General features: G+C 37.0%; 2 protein-coding genes across 2 annotated transcripts in view; one reads left to right on the forward strand and one right to left on the reverse strand.

Moving 5' to 3' along the window:
- The window catches only part of LOC136717220 (zinc finger protein 106), a 59,291-nt gene extending 57,595 nt beyond the window's left edge, over positions 1-1,696 (reverse strand). The window contains exon 1 of the mRNA XM_066694731.1: positions 1,503-1,696. The gene's annotated coding sequence lies outside the window, so the exon portion shown is untranslated. The remainder of the gene's footprint in view (positions 1-1,502) is intronic.
- A 2,981-nt stretch (positions 1,697-4,677) lies between these two features.
- snap23.1 (synaptosome associated protein 23.1) lies at positions 4,678-26,362 on the forward strand. The gene is made up of 8 exons (XM_066694964.1): positions 4,678-4,808; positions 9,680-9,789; positions 16,911-16,952; positions 18,226-18,274; positions 19,759-19,876; positions 21,516-21,692; positions 22,050-22,194; positions 22,611-26,362. Exons 2-8 carry the CDS (start codon positions 9,733-9,735, stop codon positions 22,671-22,673), a joined length of 651 nt encoding a protein of 216 aa, XP_066551061.1. The 5' UTR covers positions 4,678-4,808; positions 9,680-9,732; the 3' UTR covers positions 22,674-26,362.
- Positions 26,363-27,036: the final 674 nt, after the last annotated feature.

Raw genomic sequence — 27,036 nt, forward strand, 5'->3', positions numbered from 1 at the left:
TTGCATTTGACATTATTTGTTAGTTCTGTTAATTATATATTGTGCAGTTTGCTTTCTCAATTGGTGTGTCATTTATTCTGCAACCTAGAACAAGATAGGCATGTTGACTTACGCACTATTTCTTGAAAAAACTAAACGGTAAAACATGTTATGATTCGTTGTTTTAATGGAATATGGTGCAAAATATTCATACATACGAAAGTTTACAAACGAGAGGAGGTCATTGGACCCATCGTGCTCGTTTGGTGTCCATTAATAACTGGATCCTATCCAGTCTATTTTTGAATGTTCACAAATTGTCATCCACAACCACATCGCTGGGGAGTTTGTTCCAGATTGTGACAACTCTCTGTGTCTACGGTTTTCTGTCCTTAATTTAGATGGGTTATGAACTGGTTGATGTATAGGAAACAGAGGGTGTCGATAAGATGAGTTGCTTCTGCGTGATGTTGTTAGTGGAGTTCCACAGCGATCAGTATTGGGGAACATTCAAAATAGGTTGGATAGGATCCTCGGATCACTTAGAAATTAATGGACACCAAACGAGCACGATGGGTCGAATGACCTCCTCTCGTCTGTAAACTGTCTTATGTTACTATGTTCAGATACTTAATTTTGTAATTAAACTCAAGCATGGAACCATCCACTGATATGTTTACAGTATTAGTTTAGCATAACTGATGATAACTACCTAGCAGTATAACTTTGGATTGATCACAATTTAATTGAAAAAAAAAATGCTGTATTTTGTAGTAGTATCATTATTTTGAGGTCTTATTTTTTTTTAATATTGTACCAAGTACTAGGGTTCAAAAGACACACTATTTAGAGGTATATAGTTTCAATGATCAAGTGTGTAAAATGTATGTATTTGTTATATAGGCTTACTTGCGTTGGGGAATGAGAAGTTATTTGCCAAATGCAGGACTAAATAGAGTATGTTGATCAAAATTGTTAGTAGCCATATACCTCTAACAGGCTATATCGGAGTGCAGAATGCAGATACATTAAAAATATAGTTTAATTACCTGCACAATAAGTTAACGTGATTAAGAATAAAGCTGAAATAAAAACAAGGCACGCTGAAAACTGTGTACTCTTGACTCTGGTATATGAAAGCAAGAAATGCCATCTAGTGCGCCACGAAAGGTCAATAATTACAACCTTTAGTTTGAATGCATAATCACATGAATGTACGTTTTATTCAAAATGTCTTTGTGCGTTAAAAACCCTACAACACGCGTGCAATGGGCGATCTTAATAACGTTACACAGCTAATGAACATAAAGTTAAATTAAATTAATCTGATCTTTTAAAAAATGCAACTTCCCTGCGTTGCTTCTCGTCCCCTCCAAATCACTGTTTGCATTGATTTTGTATACGATTTCATCGCATCACCACCCAAAACTGGTAAACCATCTTTCTGCACACCTACCCAGCACACACGCTGTGGTGCCAGTCTACTAAGGCATCATTACATTTATTCCCGCTTTCGCAGTTACCTTTAAGAAGCGCCTTCTTTCGTGGTCTGTTAATAAAAATGTTGGTACAGTGTGGTTCGGCGGTGGATGGGATGTGCTTTCCGTCATTACATTGTATTCACGCTACTTCTTCTTGGTTTGTTTACAAAAAAAAAAAAAAAAAAACAATTCCACCACATTGTTGTTACACTAGACCGGCGCCATTTTCGCGCAGGACCGCTCCGCCTCTTCCTGCTTCGTAACAACAACGACGCTGTGGACCGGCAGACCAGCAGGCCGGGGAAGCCCTTGCGTTACGTCGTTGTTGGTACAGGATCAATTGTAAATCGGTAAAGTTAGCCAAAAATATGTACAGTTATACAGACAGTGACAAGGTCAAAATTAGTAAGCAGTACGCCAAGGAAACACAGTCTCTCCAAAACTCTTCACGGCAAATATTGAAGAAGTGTTGTAGACTTTGGACTGGGGGAAAAAGGAAACGAAGCCAATTTGAACAACTTACCATTTGCCAGCGACATCGTCATATTTTCACACACACACAACGCATTCAATTTTAACAACTCTAGCATGCAATCAAGAAAAATGCACTTAAAATGAGTAAAGCAAACATTCATTTAACAAAAAAGCTTTGTTAAATCTGAAAAAAAAAAGATCAACAGGGACGGGGATGTTACGGAAGTGCATTTGGAAGAAACAGCTTGAAGTTGAAAATAAATGTACCTATTTGCATGAAGAGAAAATTATTCCAGCCATGCATACTACAAATGCTCACTTATGGTTGTGAAACCTGTTCACTAATTGCAATAATATTACAGAAACTACACATGACACAAAGCATGCAAAGATGTATGCTTGGAATAACAAGAATAGATAGAAAAGGAAATTAATGTATCACAGAACAAACCAAAATATTTCACATAATTGAAAACTGAAAAAAATGTAATGGAACATATTGCAAAAGGAACAGACACAAAATTCACAAATGTAGTGGTTGAATGGATACAAAGAGATGCAAAAAGACCTAGAACACAACCACATAAAAGATGGGAAGATGAAATTATAAACTTCTAAGCCATTACATGGAAAAGAGATGCTGTGGATCAAAGCAAGGGGAAATGTCTTAGGGAAACCTTTAGCCAACAGTGGATTGATATAGATTGATGGCGATGATATTATCTATATCTATATATAGATATCGATATATATTTCACACATATACATTTGTATAATGTAAAAGCTTAAACTACACATACGCCTTGAATTGGAGTTGTTTCTATCAGAATCATGTGTGTTATAATCAAGCTTGCAGTGGGCGGACTCACACATCCACACATTCCCTGTAATCATTCTTCACTTGTACTCAGCCCTAACCCACTGTGGAAGAACAATCATCTTCAATCAGGTTGGAGCGTTAGTTGCAATGCCTTTAATACACGCAGCATGGAGAGGAACAGTGAATCAAGAAGATCTCAAAGTCGCTCTGCCTTCATTTTAAAAGTCAGAGCCTTTTATACACAAAAAAACAAAGATCTGGTTACAATCAGAAAGTCATTACTATATTATCTTAGAGAGTTAGCTAAGCAGAATATATATCATTATAGGACAGAGTTCATAGGTCAACACATTGATTAGGGAGCAGACACTTAAATCATACTGTTTGACATTGTCTCCAAGATTCTCATCGTAAATCACAAACAGAAATCAAACTACCTTCTGTCCTGATCTTCTAGCTTGACCTTATCTATCTTAAGTATACAAGAGAGAAAAACAGGTATGAGAGAGAATTTCTAACTTTCCTTCCACACCACCCTACTTCATCACATGGCTGTTTTACTGCTGTGGTGTTTTGCAATTTAAAGACAAAATATTTGCATTCAGTTGAGTTGGAGTAAGGAAAATGCAGTTACATTTCCTACACATATTTCAAGTATTACGTAATATAAGTGAGGTATATACAAATTGGTTAAAAACATGTTCATTTAAGTTGGGAATGTTCTGGTACTAGCAGAAATAGAATTATCATTGTTCTGTGGAGGTTGGGTATTTTGTCTGGGGCTATCCATAACAACCATAGAAGTAGTTGATTGTTGATTTACATCATCAAGAAACTACTCTGAGTAGTTGTTTAACTTAACATGGAGTTTAACTCTGTTTCCCTATATTGGTGTCATCAAAAACAACAAAGTAGCTTATATCATCAAATTGCAAGTGTCTTAAAGGGCTGATTTGAAAAATTGCAACAAAATGCCTCATCGTACATTGTCTACATGTGTAGAACAATCACATTTATTTGCTACTTTCTCATTGTTTCTTGGTCCACCCTACATGCTTTAGACTCTTGTGACACTCCACAGCTGCACAGCGGCTTTATTATATCGAGTAAGATAGTGAAATGTGATAATATGGTAGCCAAGTTATTTGTAAAAGCAAATATCAGCTCAGGGGCATAATGATCATGGCGCCCCTAATTCCTATTTTACTCAATCTCTATTAAGACTCACATTCTGTAAAAGGATGTATATATAGAAATTCAGTGAACCCCACACTTGCCTGTTTGTTTGGATTTTGATTTAGTGCTAAAATGTAAATGTATTTATTATTACAAACAACATTAGTATTAATAAATTAAACAGTTATGAGTAGATCCTAATGTATTTAATATTAGCCATGTTATTATTATTATTATTATTATTATTATTATTATTATTATTATTATTATTATTATTATTATTATTATATTGGCTGACAAAGGTGTCCAACCCAAATTAATGCCAGACCAATCAACTAAAATGCCAACTGCACAGAGCAGAGGATACATATTGGTAAAACAACAACAAAAAACACAATACAACATCATAATTCTGTAAGTTATGAAAGCGCAAAATACAAGACGCAAATGGATAACACGATAGTAAGATCAGAATACATTATTTTGTTAAACAGTTATCAATTCTATTTCTGTAATAATTGTATTATTGTTTTAATTAAACATTTAGCCACATCAAAATGTGCAAGACTAAAATATTAAATTGCTTTGAGGGAACTAATTTGAAACTTTTTCACGTATTCATTCATTTAATTTTATTATGTTGTACACAACAAACGCTACAAACGTTAGACAAACTCTTTCCTGCCTGTTAGAGAATTACGTCATATCTATTGCCTTGCCAGAGGGTACACATGCGCAGAGTTAATCAGTCACAGGAATCAGTCGTTTGATCTTCACATGCGCAGTACACACTGGCAACTGACTAAAGGAATTTTTTAGACCCTGTACCCTGGTTTTGAGTCTGCAGCTGTGAGTGGGTTATTATACTTGGAATTACTGTAAGTATAACATTTACTATTGTGACTTTTCTTTTCCCATCTTAGAGCAATGTGGAAAATATACCTATACGTTTCAGAAAGGGGACGATATTGTAAACTGTCGTCTGTGCGAAGGGTGTTGCACTAACTAATCAAAACGACAAACCAGAAATAAAAGACAAGTTTAACGCCAGACGAGGTGTGTTACGTTTGTAAGACAGTCGCGGATATTAAAATACTGCTGGAAAACCTACAAAGCGAAGGAAATCCAAATGGCCATGGACCAGTACTTGAGATTCAAACTAAATATTATTGAAAACAAGAACTCGTTAAAACGCGGCTGTTGTTTATGGCACCACGGAGTACGTTTTAGCTTTTTGTTTTGGTTTGATTTTATGTCTCTTTTTGTAAATTTAACTTCTATCATACTTAAAACCTCCACTGTTCCTCCAAAGTTGATTAACTCGGAAACTTCTGATCCAAGTTGTTTCATTTATACAATGACACACGAAGTTAAACCGTCTTTAAGTTAAGATCGGACTTTGTTACCCTTGTTGTCTTAAGCTTTGGTAAATTTATAAATCGCATGGACTTGTCTTTTTCGAGACTATCGCGTTTCAAAATAATACAAATGGGAGGGAGCCCTATCCAAATTCTTATTTTTTAATGTATACAAGACTTCTGAAGCTTCTACTTCAGTTATTTTAGTTGTTTTAAACACATTTTTCTGTAAGTTAAGATCTGATGTGGATTCAATTTTGAATTTTTTTTTTTAATAAGTCACAAGTTTGAACAGTTTGATGTAATTAAATTAGTGTGTGGTGACGAGGTGGGTTGAATAAAGAGGAAGACGTTCTAAGAGCTCTTCTTGTTTCTATAGTGTTTTTGATCGCAATATTCAACCAGTATGTTGACAGAACCTAGCCTATATATTCAGAATGTTTAGTGTTCAATCATATCCCACAAATATGGGAGGGGAGGAAAAGAGGGAACAAAGTTTTTCTGTTTGGTGTTGCACATTATCTCTACATCAACTCATTTCAATATGACAATGGTCTGTACATTATGTCAGGGCTTCCTTTAGATCACTTTATACGCCTAACACATGGACACAAACAAGCTAAATGCAATGTCATCCTATTGGCTGTAACGTGTGCCTTTTTATATGTAGTACAGACAGAGGAGGGAAGCTAAAACAGTAGGGTATTTATGCAGAATGCCTGGTTAAAAATCCAACCCAAGGCAAAGCTGTTCTGGCTTCTCTTAAAGGCATCTGCACCTCGCTTATTTTACAGGAGGTCTGTATGGGGTTTAAAAGATCACAATAAATGTTTGTGTGTTGATTGAACAGCAGCTGCTTGACTTTGCCTTTGGTTGCCCTTTTGAAGGAGAAGGTAAACATCCTATATATATTGAATAACTGGTTGACTAGTCTTCATCCTTTAGATAAGAGGTAATTGTAGGAGAATCCAATTTAAAATATTTTAAATATTAAAAATATGGATGTTCTATGCATTAGAACAAAGACCAAGGTATATGAGCAATTTCACACAAATAGAAAAATGTGCATGTTCTATACATTAGAGCAAATAATACGGTAGTGTTAACTGCTGGTCTTGCTTATATTTGTGTTTCACACACGTCGGGTTCTCTCCGGTTCACGAGTCCTCCTCAGCTTTCAATACTGCTGATCCAACAGTGACAGGTTATAGAGCAGACAGCACAGCTATTCTTTTTTAGTATATTTAAAATGCCCTTGAAAGTATTATTTAATACGTATGTTAAACGTATTGCAATATGAATCTCAGACTAAACATGATGTAGGATTTTAAATAGTTTTATATAATGTATAGTTTCAGTTTTTTTTCTTTAGATGTTTTACTGTGATCTGAGCTTGCTTGTCATTTGGAGACAGCGGAACACACACTACACAACTGATCCGACATCCTAGTCGTTGCGATATGCGTCACAGCCTCCAAATCTCGCAGAAACACGCGTGATCCACACAGAGAAAAGGTCAACAACACGGACGTGCACCCGTTTTTGTACCGCAGATCTGCGCTGTTCCACCAATGGGATCAGAGGATTTCTGCAGAGCTGTGCAAAACTGCGGAAAGACCGCGACCACAAGCCGCACAAACAACGTACAGTATTTTAAAATAACGTGCCCCGAAACACCATTGGTATTTGTCATACGTATTTATTAAAATACTTCAATCTTATTCTCCTGTCATGTTTATTTTCCTGTTTCTTCTATGCTTCAGTCAGCTCGGCTCTCATTGGCTGCTTATCACGTCACTCCCCACGATCGGTGCCGATCGAGTCGTAAATATTAAACATGTTTAATAAAATCGTATCGGCTCCGACAAGTTTACGATCAGATCGGAGTGCAAGTGATCGCATCGCAGCCCGTCTCACACCACACGACCATCGGCAGCGGGGACGCGCCTCGACCAGGCTGCCTGTCGTAACGATCAGTGCCGATCTGTCGTGAGGGCCAAATCGGGCTTAACATCGTGTAGTGTGACCCCGGCATAAGCGATCGTGTAGTGTGCGCTCATTCACGACGCAAAGACATACATTCAGTGTGAGCCGCCCACTGTTCACAAAATCGGATCCGATTGTAGAAATCGTGTAGTGCGACCCCGGCATTAAATCAATGCGGATGTGCACATGAGCAACACTCGTCCCCCTAGTCCCGTGGCGAGCTGATTTTAACATCAGATATGGCGATTTGTAATTTTTAATATCGCCTAACCCTAATGTAACTTACAGATCTGTTGTCTCCTTTGCACCACCCAATTAGATTCAAAGTAACGGTTCGGTATCTTGCAAATGTAGCTGCTCGGAGGTCATTTATGGTGTTAGACTGCAGGTTGAAGATCAATCTAAATTTCTATCATTAGTCAGCTGTAGAATTCCCTAGATGCACCACATATCAGTTGTGCTGCCTGATCTCACTAGAATTAGAAAAGTATAAGTGCATTACAGTCTCCACAGGGCAGGAAAGTCTATTCTGAACTGAAGGCTGGGAGATCTGAAGAAAGCCTTTGATCTCTTTAAATATAGTATGCAGAAGGTGAGAAGAGGAGATTGAACGAATATTTCGAACAGTGTGACCCACTGACTTACTGGTTTTGTTCCAATGGACCGCTGAGTTACTTAATTCAAGGTTCCAAACACATTTTTTCACATAGCAGCAGGGACATACCGTTTGTCCAAATCATACAATTTAGCGTTTGTTTTTCTAGCTCACGCTGATGCAAAATAAATTAAAGCGCCCTTGTTCTTGCTTACATAAATCCATGAGTCCATGTTAAGTTGACTAAGGCCTTAGGTGGTATCATGATACTGAAACTAGTGTTGTCATGATACCAGAATTTTGACTTTGATACCAATACTAGGTTTAGTATCACAATACTGTATGCCAAAACAACAACAACAACAACAACAAAAGAGAGAGGGGGAGGGGAATAAAAAACATATTAGCCGAAGACACAGAATAAACATTGGGCTTTAACCCTAACCCTAACCCTTCCAAACACTGAACAATATGCTGATAACTAGGTAGATAAACCTAAATAACTAAAACTACAACACTGTAATAAGAGAATATCATATTTCTCTCACAAGCAGGTAATTTTTGTTAGAACAGCAGCATTGTTTTTTCAAGGAATTACACACTTTTAATATGAAATACATTCCTTAAACATATCTGCATATCGGTGAAAAGTCTGAGTCTGAGAGCTAATTCTAGTGATCTGTCTTTGCAGTAATTGTAATCAATACAATTGGTTTTTCTGTATTTTGTTTACAGTATTCATGTAAATACACAAGCACAGTTATTATGTTATCTCTTGGTTGTACTTGTTTCATGGGTGTGTTTATTGGTGGGACTGAAAAGAAAAACAAAGATCTTTCTAGTAATGTTGTAATTTAAATAAGCACAGTTATAAGATTTTAATCTACACATGCTTGTACATTATACACTGTCTGCAATATTAATATAAAGAGAAAAGTTAAGCGTGTAAAAAAACCTCACTAATTCAGAGATATTACTACACCCACTTGATTCTCTAAATCATTACAACGTGAGACACATTGACAATTGCCCTGCCAAATAAACCTGTCCTTCACAAAGGCAAATTTATGAAGCTGATTGCAGGCAGGACAGTATTGCAGGATGACGTTTGACTTCTTGTCTGTACCTAAAGTGTTAGTGACTGGTGTCAAGGACAAAGAAAAACAGGAAAACTCTATTCATGCTACAGAGGAAGGGAGAGTTCATGATATCTTGCTCTATGAAGGATTTTGTAGCTGTTGTAACACTGGGGGAAGGGAGAAAAAAATAAAATAAAAAAATAAATTGCATTCTGAACTAAATTAGTACTCACCCCCATTACTGTCTATGCATTATGATTAAGTGATCCTTGACAGTCCAGTAATCTTTTCTATCTTAAATAAAAAAAAAGCATCTATTTTTGTCTTGAAAGAACTAAAACAAGTGTGTGTGTGTATATGTGTATGTGTGATGTGTGTGTGTGTGTGTGTGTGTATATATATATATATATATTTTTTTTTAAATTGATATACAAATATTTTACATTTGTTTAAGCTTTTTTTCTCAAAATGTAACTCCTGCATGCCCCCTCATTGATGTAGGGAGTTTCATTTTTTACCTCTGGCCCTAGTATGCGTCCATTGACTTAATGTGGTTTTTGCACCACCATGAAACTCAAGGCACACATAAGAGGAAAACTAATAGTGAAATTTAAGGTGTTTTATGAAACTAACCACAGGAACAAATGGAAGTTTTGAGGAATATGCACTTGTGTTGTCTCTCTCTCCACATTGAGTTTGCCTTCAAAGCTATTTGTTTTGTGTTACTATAGATCTCGCTGCAGAGCTGGCTGCTATTGGAGGAGCCCCCCACAACTCAGGAAACATGGCGGAAATGTCAGTGGAAGACATTACCATGCGGGCCAACCAGCTGACTGATGAGGTAAGACTGTACTTGGGCCTCAGCAGCAGATGGGCTAGTGTCTCTTATCACTAAGTGTTTCCAAAGATAAAAGAGAAATGTCCCATAACATTAACTGTATTTAAATACTTCTCACAGTATTGACCTATTTTAATTATCGCCTTAAAGAGATTTATAAAGGCAATCAAGACGTACCAGTGCTAGCCGGTTACTTCCAGTTGTAATACTGAAACTGCATGTGATATTAAATGGTCAGTGATAATACTGTGCAAATGCTTCTCAATCCAGATTAATTCTGATCGGAAGCCCAGTAATCACACTCATGGAAACCTTCTCAAGAAGGAAAACATCCAACTTCCCTTCTCTGACCTCTATTGTGTTTTCCTTTATTATCCATTTCTCCATTGTGCTACTGAGTATAGGATATGGGAATGTCTTTGCTGTCTTAGACATTTTGCAAAAACTGAAATAATCTTAAACAGGGACGCTTACAAATGTCACCAATATTTTATATGCCTTTTTTCCACTGTTATAAACTTTATATAAAATTGATTTCTGGTCTGCCCCAAGTGGAGATCATATGTTTTTCAGCTGTAGCCTACAATTTGGATACATTCAAAGACTCTGTACTTATCAAACTGCATATCTTCAAGCTTCAGATACTTAAACATATAACTTAAGTGTATAATCCTTCAGATGGACTAAAGCAGAAAAAGTTTAGATTGTCTACCCATGAGCTTTAAAATACTGAAAAATAAGTGAAAGGAAATCAACGCTAAAATATGTAGAGGTTGGTAGATAAGCAATGCAGGAAGTATCGAGTCAAGGTCACTTGATCAACCCACATAACAAGTTACAGATTGTAGGCAAAGCAAGCAACAACAGTGGTGAATGCTTACATTGGTGTTCTGCAGTTTTTTTTTACTAGAAGCAAACTCAAGTTAGAGCTCTTTTTTCCTCTTCTCTAATTACCTCTTAAAATAACTTTCAGCCAAGGTTTGGGTTTGTTTTTTGACATCATGAGCTATATGTAGAATGTAATGAGGATCAGTGTTGGTAACAACCTATCATAGACTCTGATGTTTGACGAGATTAATATGAGGAGAGTGGGGAAAAGTAAAAACTAATTTATAAATTGATAAATTTGCTGTACTGGCTCTCTTCAGTTTGTATAATTCGATCAGGTCAAAAGTCATCTTCTCTATCCAGCTGCTTATTCAGAATAGAAAGCCATTATACTACTTACTTATATTCCTGGATTATCTATGATTGTTAAATCCCTCTACCCATAACATTGTAATTTTTCTCTTTCTTTTTTACCACTTCCTCTTTAGGATCTTAAAACTTGTGCTAACTTTGAGCCAGTCTGCTATCACTGCAGTGTATGTTACCAATACAGCACAACCATGTTCTGTGTATAGTGTGTGCCAAAGTACAAATATATTCCAATATTGCCATTGTCATATCCTGCATGACACAATTGTGTAAAAGGAGCTTTTTCTGGTGCCTCGAGTCTCATCTGATCCTAAAATCACATTAAAAATAACTAATTGGAGAAATAGATGGCGGTGGGATGCCTCTGGGTTGGGTTGTACCTTCTTGGGTTTCCGCAGTGGGGGACGAGATGCTTTGTCGGCCCCTCAGGGCTATTGCTGGAAGACAAATACAATTGTGCTCATCTCCAAATAAAATTGTGCATTGCATGTCCATGGCACACCGGCAGTACTATTGGCTAGAAAAAGACTAAAAAGATTAGTCTTCAGCCATTATTTAAAGGCTAAGACAGGCTTTTACATAGGCTGGAAGATTGTTCCACGATTTCATGGCTCTATAACTAAATGCTCTACCACTTGCGATTTTCTTGTGCGTTTTATGGACCACTAAGTAACTGTCTTCCTGGGATCTAACCGCTGACCTGGAGTGTATTTGATAAGTAGGGAGGTGCAAGACCCTTTAGTGCTTTAAATGCTAATAAGAGAAATTTGAAATGTATCCTGTAGCGCACAGGGAGCCAGTGAAGAGAAGCTAATATTGGAGTGATGTGTTCATGTTTGTTTCTTGTTAATATTCTTGCAGCAGCATTTTGTGCATAAATAGCTCTATTTGTGCTACCCGACAGAATGGCATTATAGTAATCTAATCTAATGTAAAAAATGTGTGTATCAATTTCTCAGTGTCATGTAATGAGGAATTGTTTTAGTTTAGCAATGTTTCTAAGATGGAGGAAGGAAGATCGACACATTCTTTTCTGGTCTGATAGATTTTGGTGACAGATGACACTCAGGTTTTGTGCTGTCTGTTTAGGGGTGAGATTAAAGTTATCATTACTGTATGATGAATAGTTAGATTTTACTCTCATAAGATGAGGACTTCTGTCTTAACAGTATAAACAATAAGAAAATTACTTGTCATCCGAGATTAAAATTTGGCAGACGGCAGATTCATTTCTATGTCTATGGTATTGTTATGATTTACTGACCAATATAATTGTCATCTGTGTAGCTGTGAAAGATAACATTACGGCGTAGAGGATGTACAATGAAAGGTCTGAGGACTGAGTATTTAACCTCAGTTAAATTTGAGTATTTTCATTCATTCATCTGTACATATTGCACTGTTTGATTTTAATATGATTTAAACCAGGATAGAACATTGTGAGATAAGCCAACAAGGTTTTCCATGAAGTGTATCAAGATTTGGTTGTCAATCGTCATAAGCCTCATTTAAGTCTAGCTAAATAATAGTGGCATGCCCTAAGTCGGAGGACTGAAACACTTTGTTTAATACTATTAACGGGGCTGTTTCTGTACTGTGGCCAGAGCAGAAGCCTGATTAAAAAAAAAAAAAAAAAAATCATAAACATGATTATTAGTTAAAACTTGCAATTGGCTTGCAACCACTTTCTCTATAACCGTAGAAAGGAAGGAAAGGTTTGAAATAGGTTGGTAGTTTTTAAGTGAATTAGGGTCAGCACTGGATTTCTTAAGAAGTTGTTAAAAATTAGAGCCCGACTGATGCAGGTTTTTTGGGTCCGATACCGATAATTGGGAAGCTAAATTTCCCAGATTACCGATTATATCTGCTGATTATTTACATTTTTTTTTAAATGTAAAACAGACATTTTCTAGCATGGATACCTCAGATCTCTCCCTGTCAGAGAAATTGTCAAATATGCACTGACTTTTACATTTTAACATTTTACATAATAAACTTAACATTGATTTTAATCATAAATAACCACATCAAACATTGTAAAAATAAATTAGAATAAGGGAGAATAAATGAAAAATATGCATGTTCTATACATTAGAACAATTAATAAGATAGTGTTAAGTGCTGGTTTGGCTTATATTTGCGTTTTACACTAGTCAGGTTCAAAAGTCCTGCTCAGTGCTCAACACTGCCGATCCAACAGGGGCAGGTTATTATAGTGCAGGCAGCACAGCACGGCTGCATTCGTTTTTAAGAAATGTTTAAGCATGCCCTCGAAACTGTAACTTATTCAATATATATGTTAAACGTATTGCAATACAAATTACAACCAAAACACGATGAAGGATTTGAAATAGTTTGAAACTATACATGATATTTATACGTTTTATCCAACATTGTCTGAGATCCGTTTTTCACTAATTTTCTTTAGATGTTTTACTCTGATCTGAGCTTGCTTGTCATTTGGAGACAATTTTTGCATGCTGATTTCCAGTCATTTTCAGTGAACATTGACTGTTTTTCTTTATTTTAATTGCTATTGTGAATTTTGAAAAGTGATTTAATTAACTTTTCAGTAAAAATGCACATTTATGCCATAGTGTAAGGTAATCGTCAGTCATGACGAAAATAAACAATGAAAACCATGGATACTCAAATGCAGCACAGCTTTGAAAAACACTTAATTTTGGTTATGAGGGTAATATGGTAATTTGAAAAAAAATATTTAGCCAATAATTTGAGAGAATATATCAGTGGAATATGTGCCGATAGAGATTTCTGTTAAAGGCCAATATCGGCCGTTAATATCAGTGCTCCGATATATCCGTCAGCCCCTAGTTTAAATACAGCTATATTAAAAGATTCTAGAACAGATCCTAAGGATAAAGAAGCATTAATAATATTGTTTATTAGATGAATAATTAATGGAAGTGATTTGTTTTAGCAATTTAGTGGGTATAGGGTCTAGTGCACAGATTGTAGTTTCATTTAATAATTAAGGAAACTAATTCTTGATTCTTGACTGTGAAGGACTTCATGCATTGGCTATAGCGGGTTCAATCGATGGTGAACTGATGGTGATGGTCAATTTAAAGCAGGGCTTGCTGTGGTGGTGGGGAGGGATGGTTATTTTTGAGAATGTCACAAGTCAGTTTTGACCTTTGACAACTACTTTAATGTCTCGTTAGTACTGTGTGGAGTGGAACCCATGATGCCAGGTTCACAGTGGTGCTTCTTAACCTCTTACCAGCAAATACATGGGAAATGCCCCCTGTGAAAACTGTTTTAAGTAACCTACTAATGCAGACAATTGTCCTAATTAGGTGTGTAGTAGCCTATATGACTGAATTATTGGAATTAGTTTAAATTTTATAAATAGAGAAAAAGGTGTGTGTGTATGGGGTCACAGCACTCCATTACATATAATTTTGGACATTAATAATACAGCATTTATGAGACTTTAAAGTGGTTGTCACAGGTCAAATGGACTTGTGACATTCTCAAAAATAACCATCCCTCCCCACCACCACAGCAAGCCCTACTTCACAATTGACCATCACAATGAATTGTCCCTCCCCACCGCCACAGCAAGCCCCATTACAGCACCATCGATCGAACTCACCCTCCTGCGTGTGATTGGCTCAGAACTGGTGCCTCATGTAGGTAAAAACCCGCACCCTCGGGTGATTTAGCTTTTAAAAGTTTGTTTGCCAAAAAAATGCAAATGCAAGATCACTTGGCAAACCGCTAAATTGATGTATGAATCTATTTAATGAATTGATTAATTTACTAATTGACTAATGCATTGAATTTATGAATTGACTAATTTTATACAATAGGGAAAGGAAACTAACAGTAAAGGGGTCCCCTGTTTAATATCCATATGCATGTTAAAATCCCCCAAAATAATGAATATATCATAGTCTATTGCGAAGTTAGATAGGATAGCTAAATTCAGTCATAAACATGGTATAATGGTGGCTGTGCAGAGTAGGTTAGGTCAGTGGAATGTCATTCCTAACGTTGGGCTTAGCAACAGTGATGCTGCTAGTCCGTTATGAAAATGTCAGAAGCTCTAACCTGGTGTTTTAATCAGGCTTTTCTGTTGTGGAATGAGGTCCTACTCATTCTTTGATATAACTATGGGAAACCCTGAAACACTAATAAAAATGGGTGAAGACAAAAGTACAAAAAACCTATAAACGTTCTCTCTTCCTCTCCTCTTTTTATAAAATCCGATATCGGGCACAATGGTTCTGAAAATTCAATAAATAAAACTGATTTCTGGGCCCTAAAAATGTAGAAATGATTTATAACACTTATTTAACTCTGTGGCACAGTGAGTTGCAGCTTATTTTCAACTTCTATATCTGGCCTGCCACATAGTCTTTGTGAAGTAGTATATTTAAGTACTGCAACGTCTGCTATTACTAAGCTCCCAGACCAGCCCTGAAAATGTTACTAATGGAAAAACCAAACTCTGATAGGAACCCGGAAAGGTTTATCTGAATTAGTTTGTATTGTGCTTACAGAGGGTCTGTTGTCTACACAGTGCAGTGACCTTGTTATTTGAGTCGCACTGTTCGACTCCAGATGTGTACTTGACACCATTTTCATGTAATAGTAGAGGAGGAGCTGTGAAGAATGGCAGCCCTTCACAGCTCTGACTTTAACATAATTAGAGAGACAGCAATAAAAATGCTAGTTTCTTTATTGTTGACACTTCTTGCATGTGTTGCAATCTACTTCTGCAGATTTCAACAGAGCATATTGAATACTGGGGATTTTTGATTTAATTCCCTTAATTATCACTTCTCGAGATGCAAACCTAGGCGATGCCACACCCATTGGTATTGATTTTCAGTGGGGGTTCATGGGATCTGTCAAATATAATTTTAAGGACTGGACCAAATCATAATGGTGGAATGAAAATTAAAACCATTGTTTTTTTTTTTTTTTACAGCTAAAAATCCCTTATGTCACTTTCTTCCTCCAATTTGTTCCAAAATTATGTAATGTTGGGAAGCCCCACTGTCAAATTTACAATTGTGTTGAAAGTGTCTGAGTAAAACATAATTGCAGTGTTGGGAAAGGCCATGACTTAAGTTAATCTTAACCCAAATCATAAAGGAAACTAGTAGCTGCATTGCCACCTGGACAGACCAGATTCCTCTGTAACATTACATTATAATGTAAGCAATTAATTGTAACCTAGTTCTTCCCTTAACGGCTAGTTAAGCCCCGATGTACAACTTTTCCATTTACACACTTAAAAAAAAAATAATAATAATAATAACCTTGATGCTGACCAAACTTTTATATTTTGGTTAAAAAGTATAAGCTATAAATTCACAAAGGCTAAGTAAAATAAATGTATTGCAATTTGTTTCTAATTAGACAATTTTCAATTATCTATGGTAGAACTGATTTTAAAGTGTCAAAATATATTTTTAAATATGACTGCTTACAGTTTAATGCATTTTCTATGGTCCCTATGTATTTTGAGTATTATTGAAGTTTTTAACTTTTACTGTTCATTGAGCTTATTCCTTTGTTTCCAGGAAGCAATTTCATCCTAATACATGCTGGTACCAGTGAACCTACCCTGTAATATGGTTGAACTGATTTGAAGTGTTATTCAAGATGGGTTCTATCAGTGTTCTTAAAATCTAGTCCTTGAGAGAAACAATTCAGCAGGTTTTATAGCACTCTTAATATAATTGGCAGGATTCGATTAACTGCATTAGTTCAATTCAATTAACTAATTTGTAGTGCAGGTGAAATGAAAACCAGAAATGTTTCCACCCTCAAGGACATGATCCAAAAACACTGGTTTACATGATGCAAAGAACAGCCCCATTCAGACTATTTCTGCAGAGGCCACAGGTTCATGGGTAGAGAGTTAATTACTTTTTCTTGCTTACTTACAGTCGCTGGAGAGCACCAGGAGGATGCTACAGTTGGCAGAGGAGGTAAGCTCATATACTTTTCTGTCCACAGTCCTTGCTGAATCAGAAGTAGGACTACTGTTAAAGCATTAGTCCTGTAACATGCATCTGAACTCGTAGCATGCTTTGGTTGTGCTTAACTGAAAGTTGTGACCCAGCTATTCAAGGATAGGAAAAAAAGTCAGCTATGTAATTGAACCAGTTCTTGAATCTTGTCTGTACTAGTAAAATGTTCTTAAAATATTTTGGAATGCCATTGCAGATCCTGTATGGCTCAGTTCCCAGACTGGCTAAAAGTAAACTTGATGTTCTAAGCAAGCCAGGCTGAAATAAGTGCTAATCAGGGACCAGAACACATTGACTGCACACATCTTAAGAGAGAGGCATCTGAGGCCCAACACCTCTCTTTCAAGTCTGTTTTAAGCAACTCACACATCAGTAGTGTTTAGCTGGTACTCTTCCTGTTCAGCTCTGTAGCACTCTTGTTTACTGGAAACTGTAGAGCCCCTGCTAGGAAAAGGGAAGGCTTTTCATAAAGCAGCTTTGCATGTCCAGAAACCTAAGGACCAATCAGCAGTGTACAGTAGCTGATCACTGAGCTGTAGCATCATCTGACTTCTGGTTAAGGACTTGAACATATCACCCTTTAAAAAAAACAAAAAAAAAACTTGCATCTTTGACAGTGTATTGAAAAGCATGTGACTGCCACCTTAAATATTAAATATTGTAATAAACTGTATTTGCTAGTGGGAAATTGCCATCTCCTCCTGTATGTTTCTCCCTAGTTCATCAATTGTGAATGTGTGTTCAGTACATAAACCATTGTTTCTTTATACTACGTGCCATTTTGAAGAAAATTTTCAGGGAAACTAGCTACTCAAAAGACTTTACCTATCTGTATAGGATAATTTATCAACCTGGAGCTCCAGTAAAGAATTGAAATAAAGCCTATTGTGATGAAGTGTATCCCTCTGTCACTTCAATACATCAGTTTCTGTCAAGTCAAAAACCACTGTGTGAAATCAGGCAGATCAAATAAAATATGAAGTTATATAATGGGCAGTTCAGACTGGTTCTCTAAATGTTTAACTATACTTACTGAAAACGGTGGAAAAATTTAGTCATAATAGCAAGTTTGTCATTTCTACCACTGTTAATGCATTTCCATAGTATTTACTTAAAAACTGCCACAGAACAGGATAGAAAAATGTAATGTACAAAAATGTCTTTCTTCCATTGGGTAGACTGCAGCTGTGGTTGGAAATCTGAAGTAATAGTACTTTCCTTTTGTCTGCAGAGCAAAGAGACAGGTGTGAAGACTATTGTAATGCTGGATGAGCAGGGAGGTAAGTTTTGCATATTTAATTATTAATCTGCATAACATTTGTCACTGGTTAAACCTCCAGAATCTAAATGTAGTCATTGCAAATCATGTGTAGAAATTAATGAAAAATCCTAATTATGCTTAAATGCAATTGATTAGTACAACAAAAATCTGAGGATTTATTCATTATAAGTTAAGTCCAGTTACATTTTGTAAACTGGATATGCTCAAAACTTAAAATGCTCATGGAAGATTACCCTACTTTGTATGCCAGCATACAGTGAAGACTAAGATATAATTAGTTTCATAAGGAAAAATAACTGCTTTCCATGTATGACCAGGTATATGACATATATACTGTATATTCCAGGCTTTGGTAAAGGTATCAAAATGGTACAAATATCTTGCCATACAGTTTTATGCAATATGTAGGCCTAGTTTTATAATCTCTATAATAATTTTATAATGCTTAAGAATATGGAAAAACATTTTCTCAAATCTTCATGGAAGTTTTCCTTTCATTTTCATAATCTAAACACTTATTAAAATGTATTCGGTATTCACTGTAATGTTTTTTTTATATAGTAAATAGGGGTGTAAGGATTCCATAGATATGATTTGCCTTTCAATTATGTCACTATTTGAAGTTCGATTTTTATTTATTTTTCTTCACACATTTGAGTAACCTTTTTTGACAGTTTACAATTATTGTAACACTGCCAGCCAAGAAATCAACAACATAAAATTAACAGTAAGGGCTTATGAAACACTTTAATGGACTTTTAAGTAGTTCTATATTTGCATGAACAGTTTTTCTGGAGTTGTCATGATTCAATTCAAGAAATGTTAGATACTTGCTCGGCCGATCAGAGGACAGGCAGACGAGCTGTATCCGGTGGGATTCTTCAATTGTTAATCAAAACGTGATATTTATAACTCCTTAATTTTGAGGAGTTTACAGCTGAAATGCTGTATATGCATTTAATTCAGATATTTCATAATGTACAAGATCGGATATGTGGGAGAAATTCACATATGCAAAGATTTACTTTTGAATTGCAAAAGCTGCACAAAAGTGTCTAAGGCAGTTCTACTTTTAAGTAGTCTGCCGTTTTTGTTTTTGCTGATGTTTGAATTACTTTTGGTTCGGCAAAGCCAAGTAAATAGCGATTCCGTCTTTAAATTTGATGGTCGAAATCGGACGCTTGTTTCAATTTAAAAAATGTACACCCCTAATAGTAAAGCTGTGTTGTGTATATTTAGTACAATGTGTTTTTAGCTTTTAAAATGGTCATAAAATATGCTGGTCAACATAGCAGAAGGCCTACAAAAATATCTGATTGTAAATCATTTTTGTACTTAATTTTAGCATTGCAGGGTAATTAATAATGAAACGGCAGATTAGCGGCAGCTATTAAAAAAGCTTGGAGATGGGAATTCAAATCGTTCATGGGTAAAGTGAAACGAGTCTTGAAAGCTCGTCTGGGTGACTTCTCTTTCTTTCAGAGCAACTGAAGCATGTAGAGGAGGGAATGGACCAAATCAATGAGGACATGAGACTAGCAGAGAAAAACCTGACAGATCTGTCCAAGTGCTGTGGCCTGTGCGTTTGCCCCTGTGACAGGTAGGATAACTGACTGCTCTGTGCCCCACTGGAATCTCTGTATCCAAACTTCTGCTTCTAATGGGCCTGGGGGAGGGATACGGCACAATTACAAGCAGCAAGGAAACCAGAATACCAATTACATACAAAGATCTTGAAACCAGGTTGTAAGCCTATGTAATTTACAAACGGGAACCCTGTAATCCTTTGAAAGGATATTCCTCTATGTAGGTGAGAATTTGGGTTGAATATACATAGCTTTTGCATGAGTGCATTTTTGCATTTGTATTCTTATTCTAATTCTGTTAACATGAGGGTCAGGTCGATAACTAACAGGATTGCTGTTAGGGTGAGTTCCCGCAGCCTTTTGCTTCTCTTACTACTTTTGTAGTGCTGTATACTCTGAGACTTGCTTTTTACTAACCAAGAATTTAAACCTGTGCCTAAAATGATACTCTTTCCTATGTTTATACTGTGTGCTCTCTTTCTATTTCTTACTGCTGCCTCAGTAAAAGCTCTTGCTAACCTGTGTGGATTGATGCCTGTCTTCTATGATGACAAACTCTCTACATCCAGAGGGTTGAAGTAGGTGCCAGGGACTTAACAGTATGGTACTGCAGCTCTGTGCCTTAACCCTTTAATTCATGCTAATTCACAAGTCTGTCATTGCCCAGGTCAGAAATGACAGCATCGACTCTTGTTTAGGATAACTGAAGCTTGCTCTGTGTAAATGCCTGTAGTGTTTGTGCTCTCAAGACCCTTAGGAGGATAGTTATTTTGTCTGTCATTTGTAAGCTGTTGGAAGAAAGTGCTCTGCAGGGGTGATTATTAATTTATTTGCAGATGCAGTAACCCAGAGAAACCTTGTCAAACCTTTTAAAAAGTACAGTAAATAAAATCAGTGGGAAATGCATACGAGTTCTGTCTCTGGTATATGCTAAGGGGCAGGGTAGGCATAGGAACAGGAGCTAAAAATACATAAGTAACCAGGAGCATAGTTTAATATGAGTGCATAACTGTAAGAGTGCTGAGGTGTCCAGGAGATTAGGCTGCGGCATTGCAAGTACAGTCTGAACAGTTGTGACTTGAGGAGATGCCGGACGTTGGTTGGAGACCCTAAGGTCAGCACCACACTGGGAAGGTCGTTCCACCATTTAGAGGCGAGGGTGGAAAAGGAGTGGGTTCTGGAGATCACTGCACAAGTTGTTGATTATAATTTAGTTTGTCCATTATTGTACATTTTACATTATTTTCAATAACTGATTTTTACAAGTGAATTGCTTTTCATTAGACAGGATTGAATAGCCTGGTATATGACTCTCCTTGCTCTATATAAACCTGAAAATTCTCCTGTTCTAAAACCCTTAAGTGCCCACAGAATCCTCTACAAATTTTTTGAAGCAATGTCTACAGTTGGTTGATTTGCTATGACCATGCTTGCTTTGTACTTTCATTTAGGGTGTTATCTATAGAATGATCCTTACAAAATACTCCACAGAATGCAAAGCGAGTATTGGAATTGCTACTTGTAGTCAGCGTTTATGTAAACCTACCAATGTATGTTCCTACTATAGCAGGAAAGACTGAGGTTATAGAAATTAACCTTTCTATATCTTTTTGTGCTATTGTAGTAATTGTTCATCTCTTGTAATTCCCACAGTGTGAGGAAGTTTGAGCTTGGTGATCGTTACAAGAGGACCTGGGGCACAGGGAGCGTCCGTGAAGGTCACACTGGCACAGAGGGGCCTGTGGTGTCCAGTCAGCCTCCCAGCATCCATAATGGACAGGCAGGCAACACCCAGGCCTCTGGACAAGCATCTGGGCCCTACATTAAGAGGTATCATTTGAAAAGTATGTTCTCTAGATCAGGGGTCTTCATTGTGGTACCTATGAGACCAGGCTTCCTTGCATACAAAATCTTGAACATAGGAGAGGTGTATTCTAGCCATTGGTTTTGGGGGGAGTTTAAATGTAAGTTCAGGCCTATCGTTATGCATGAGCTCAGACTACATTATTGATGGCTGTGCTATGATCACACTATTAGCACAATGAACAGCAACCAAAAAAACACTGAATAGTGATTTGTCCTTTGGTTGTTGAGCTCTCCTGTAGCTATCTCGCTACATCCAACACAAAAATGTAAATGCAGTGAGTGCTGTAATTGATTTGATTGCTGTGCTGTGGATTTTCTAAGGATAACAAATGATGACCGGGAGGATGAGATGGAGGAGAACCTGACTCAGGTGGGCAGTATCATTGGCAACCTGAAGAACATGGCTATGGACATGGGCAACGAGATCGACAAGCAGAATAAGCAGATTGACCGCATCACAGATAAGGTGGGTCACTTAAGTCCATCTTACACATACACAACCAATGCTCCCATACAGGGTCCTTCCCTTACTGCAACACACCAACTTTTAGTCCTTGTATAGCTTAACCCATCATGTCAAATGACCTGTAGCCCAGTCCTGGAGGGCCCCGATTCATAATGTTTCATAATGTCTGTAATACGTAGGTAAAGTTCGTATTCGGTAAAGCAAAGCAAGGCAATGAAACTATTCAATAAACAAGGACTTCTCAGGGTCTGCATTTTGCCTCTATAATCCGTCCTGTTTTTGATCACTAGCTTTATGGTATTTATTGTGCCTCAATCTGTAACTGAATTCACATACATTGTTGAAATGTTTGATTGATTCATTTTGCCTTTGGACCTCTGTGCCAAGCCTTCATGTCATTTCCTCTTGTCTCCCAGGCTGAAATGAATAAAGGGCGCATTGACGAGGCCAACCAGAGAGCTGCCAAACTCATCCAGTAGAGGGATAGACAAAGTACATACTTCTGGTCTGTGGCCTGCTGCAGCTTTCACACCAACCATCAGACTCCTTAAGAGCTACTCCCTCTTTCTGTCTTTCAGTCTTTATCTCTGTGGGACAATTAAAATAAGAAGAGTAACATGGCATTGTGAAGCTCTTGAGTGCTTGTCAATCTTGTCAATGCTCCCAGAATGAAAAACAACAGGTGATAAGCATGAGAGTTTGTTAGAATTATTGTTAGAGTTGAGGATATGGTAGTGTTCGATAGGAGCACTGAACCCTGCCTTTAATTTGTGTTCATCAGTACATGGCCCGTTTTCAGTAAAGTAAGTAGGTTGTGAATGCAGGGTGACAGTAATTTTGAAAGCAAAGGTGCTTCAACAGTCCCACAGATATATGAAACCTATGTACATCACCGCTGCAATCTTTCAACCTAATTCACTGCAGTTTAGTTCTATAAGGTTGCCTGTCACAGGAGACTGAATCTTAGGTTTCTTACTTATTTTGAACCTGTGTAACAAATATTAGGCCTACAAAGCATAATGGGACCAACCAACCAATCATTCTATTTCTAGTGTATTACCTGGCCCCCAATATAAATGATCTCAGAGCTGAAAGGTCCTCTGTTCCATTTAGACTACTTAATTTACAAATCTGTTTCTTGAATGCACTAATTTATTAGTTTATGCATAAGCAAGTTCTAATTCACAGGTGCCTCCTTCCTGAAATCACTGTGGGAACACCTGGGAAAAACTTCTGTCACTCCCCTGATGGAGCCTGTAGTTCAGAAATGAATAAGCATGTGTGAGGTTCTGCTTTAAGTGCTTTTTGGCCTGCTGTGCATTCAATAGCTGAACTTGGGACTGTAGTACTGTAGTGTAGCTGCAGTTTAAATGTTGTAACCTGCAGCAGTGACTTAAAGTTTTGTACATAATTGTTATAGATAATGCAGTGATAGTGAAGCAAGGTTGCTGAATCAACAGGACATTTTAATAATCGCTGCAGTTTTTTTTTTTTTTTTTTTTTTTTTTTCCCCCCAAGTCCCATTTTCATTTGTTAATAGATATAAAAATGCATTTGGCAGTGACACTGTTACCAGGCTAGAATCCAAAATGTAGGACTTGAATGGGCCACATGAAGTACATTTCCAGTAATGCCAAACATCAAGCTAATCCCTCACTCGACCTTGTTGGACAACACTATTTGGGCATTATTTTACAGTTCAAGCTTCACATGAATTCTTTGCCAAGATCCATTGTTTTGCATTTCCCAAGAATTCATGTTTTACAGTCTGCTCTTCTGTTGGTCTCGGATCAGTCTCCAGTCTTGTTAATGCTACAACAATTTTTATTTACATCTCTGTAAAGATTAAACATTGATTTAATTTATTCTCATGTATGAATGAAAAGTAGTAATACGGGGCTTGGGTTTTCTGAGAGGATGCCGGATGAATGATGCTTCTAACATCGGGGACCCCCATGTTATTCTGATGAAAATAATTTGTCTCCTACAAACTGCTCTTATACTAACCTGTTTTGTGCCAGTCACTGGATCAGAAAATGCTGGATTTCAACCTACAACAGGGGAACGTTTTGTAATGATGATTCTCGTAATATTTTCAGATTGATTTATGCCACTTTCTTTTGCATTTATCTTTTCCTGTGTACTTGGCTGAATGCTTTGCAAGTAATTTATGAGCTCTTACTTTAAAACCTGTCCTGCAGTGAAAAGCTTCTGTGGATAGAGCTTGTTGCAACACGTCCTTTTTCTGATTCATAATGGAAGATCTTCTCATGCCCTTAGATTCTGCCGAGTCAGTGCCTAGTGGTATCCAGTGGGTGATGAGGCAAATGTATAGAACAAGTGAATTGACTGTAGTAATGCTGTAGGCACACCAGTGATTTGAAGGATTAAGTTTATAGCTAGAGCGGAGAATGCAATTGTACACTGAAGTGTAATTTTCAGTTTACCAACAAATCTTGGCATTAAAATTAAACAAAAACAAAGTTTGGCTATTACTAGTAGCATTCAGTTGAAAATATCTAAGCAGAAATAACTGCTCTGATAGTATAATGGTGAATGATAACATCTGGCCTTGGAAGAAGTCACAAAATGGTCCTCAAAGGTGCATTTTAATGTTGGCTCATTTGACTGTGTTGTAACAGCCTAGGTTAGAGTGTTTCCCCTACACATTTACAGTCGGAAAGATGGGCTGGTACTTGCTGGGCTCACTGGGATGCATTTGCCTTGTCCGGGATGATGAGATGGACTGAGGTCCTTCTGCAGTTTTTACAGATATGTATTGTAGTGCCTAAGATGTTAGAGGCCCAATAAAAACATTTTAAAACGTTGCCTTTATCTGACACATTGCCTTTTCCTCCTAAGTAATGTACAGACTCATTACAGTATCTTGAGTTGTGAGAGTCATAAAAAGATCTTCTGGGATTCTGGAAAAAGATAAATGGATTGGCACTTGCTAAGATGTGAGAATTTGGATCATCTAGAGCTGTGGTCTCAATTCCTGGAGGGCCGTGTGTATGCTGGTTTATATTGCTTATATATATTTTATAAGCAACTGTACCTTGAATCAAATGCTCTTTTTGACCATCGACTGTAAAATACCTTGCAATATCAATTTTTTAAATGTCAAATTGAAAAATGAATTGGACAAATTAAGTAATTAAGGACTCGGCTGGAACGAAAACCTGCATACACACGGCCCACCAGGAATTGAGTTTGAGACCACTGATCTAGAGAATGGAAAGATGTTGACATGCAATTTCTTAGTCCATTGTATAGACCTTGCTGAACATCAGTAAGTAATGACTGAATTTAGAATTCCCAGATGCCTAATATAAATGTAATTGTCTTCCTTACAATCCCCCCATGAAGAATGGAAATCCTTTCTAATGTGTTAAAGGGTTGTGCTTTCAAACCCACACAATTTTTGAAAAGCTTTTATTATTCGGATTGCCCTGCAACTTTGTTTTTAGGAAGTGTGCCTACAACTATTCTATTCAGGTGCAACTGCAGTTTTCTCAGTAACTCATAACTGATAAATTAGCTCAATGAGAGCCTTCAGGTCAATTTACTCCTTTGTTTGGAGGCTTCCTGCAATGCACCAATCCAGTCTGTTTCGGGCACAATTTTGATGTTATTACAGTACAATCTATGTATAATATTTTGCTGTGAAATTTAATTTCATTTTACATAAGGTGATGCAGGCTGTAGAATAAAAGAGGGGAATGTATTCCACTGTTTATAGGCAGACTATTTTTTGGGGGGGTTTGTTTTTAATAATTTCAATGTATTTATCAATATTGTGATTAAAGATGATCTGTGGTGATGCTTGTCAATACAAATGCCCCCCCACACCTCTGTCAATTGACAGCTTCTAAACATGACATTTAGTTGAGGCTGTCACGGCAATAATTTTCTGGAACATAAACTCTTGTATCGGTTTATCAAATGTAGACTCCAAATTTAATTATGCATTTGTTTTCCCTGTATTCAATGTTTTTGTTGGCTTTTTTTTTTTTTTTTTTTTTTTAATCCTCAGTAGCTGTGGATTTGTAATTAATGAAGTGCCTTCTTCCTACCTAAATTGCATTATAGCCTTTGTACTCTTCCATTCTCATTTTAATGTTTACAGGTATATTTTTAATAAACTTGAAATGCATTCTTGTCCTTACTACTTCCAAGTTGGAATTTATTCTTTACATGAACACACAGCTGAATTTGAAGCCTAATCTAGAAGATGGAAAATTAAACTGCAGTGAAGCACAATTTGTATAGTCCACATTAAGCACTACACTTAAATCATTAAGTCACCCCCAAAAACTGGGTGCTGACAATTTTGAAATATGCAACTTTTGACAACAAAATTACCAGTACAGCTTCAGTTCAAAAGCCTTGTTAAAACAAGAGACTTCAGTAACACCATGAGACCAATGTATATTTAGAGAGCTTTACATACATACTAAAGTAAAATCTAGAAGACCTGAAACATGGAAAGGTACATTACAATTACAATATGGCCAAAAGTATGTGGACACCCCTTCTAATTTGTGGATTTGGCTATTTCAGCCACACCCATTGCTGAGACTTGTATAAAATCAAGCACACAGCCATGCAATCTCCTTACAAACCTTGGCAGTAGAATGGCTCATACTCAGGAGCTCAGTGACTTTCAATAGGGCACCATCATAGTATGCCACCTTTCCTGCCACAGTCAGTTCGTCAAATTTCTGCACTGGTAGAGCTGAAAGTGAAAGAGCCCTGACCTCTAACCCATCGAACACCTTTCGGATGAATTGGAACACCAACTGCGAGCCATGCCTAATTGCCCAATATCAGTAGCCGACC

Source organism: Amia ocellicauda, chromosome 21 (assembly GCF_036373705.1).
Source record: "Amia ocellicauda isolate fAmiCal2 chromosome 21, fAmiCal2.hap1, whole genome shotgun sequence".
In the NCBI taxonomy this organism is placed as follows: domain Eukaryota; kingdom Metazoa; phylum Chordata; class Actinopteri; order Amiiformes; family Amiidae; genus Amia; species Amia ocellicauda.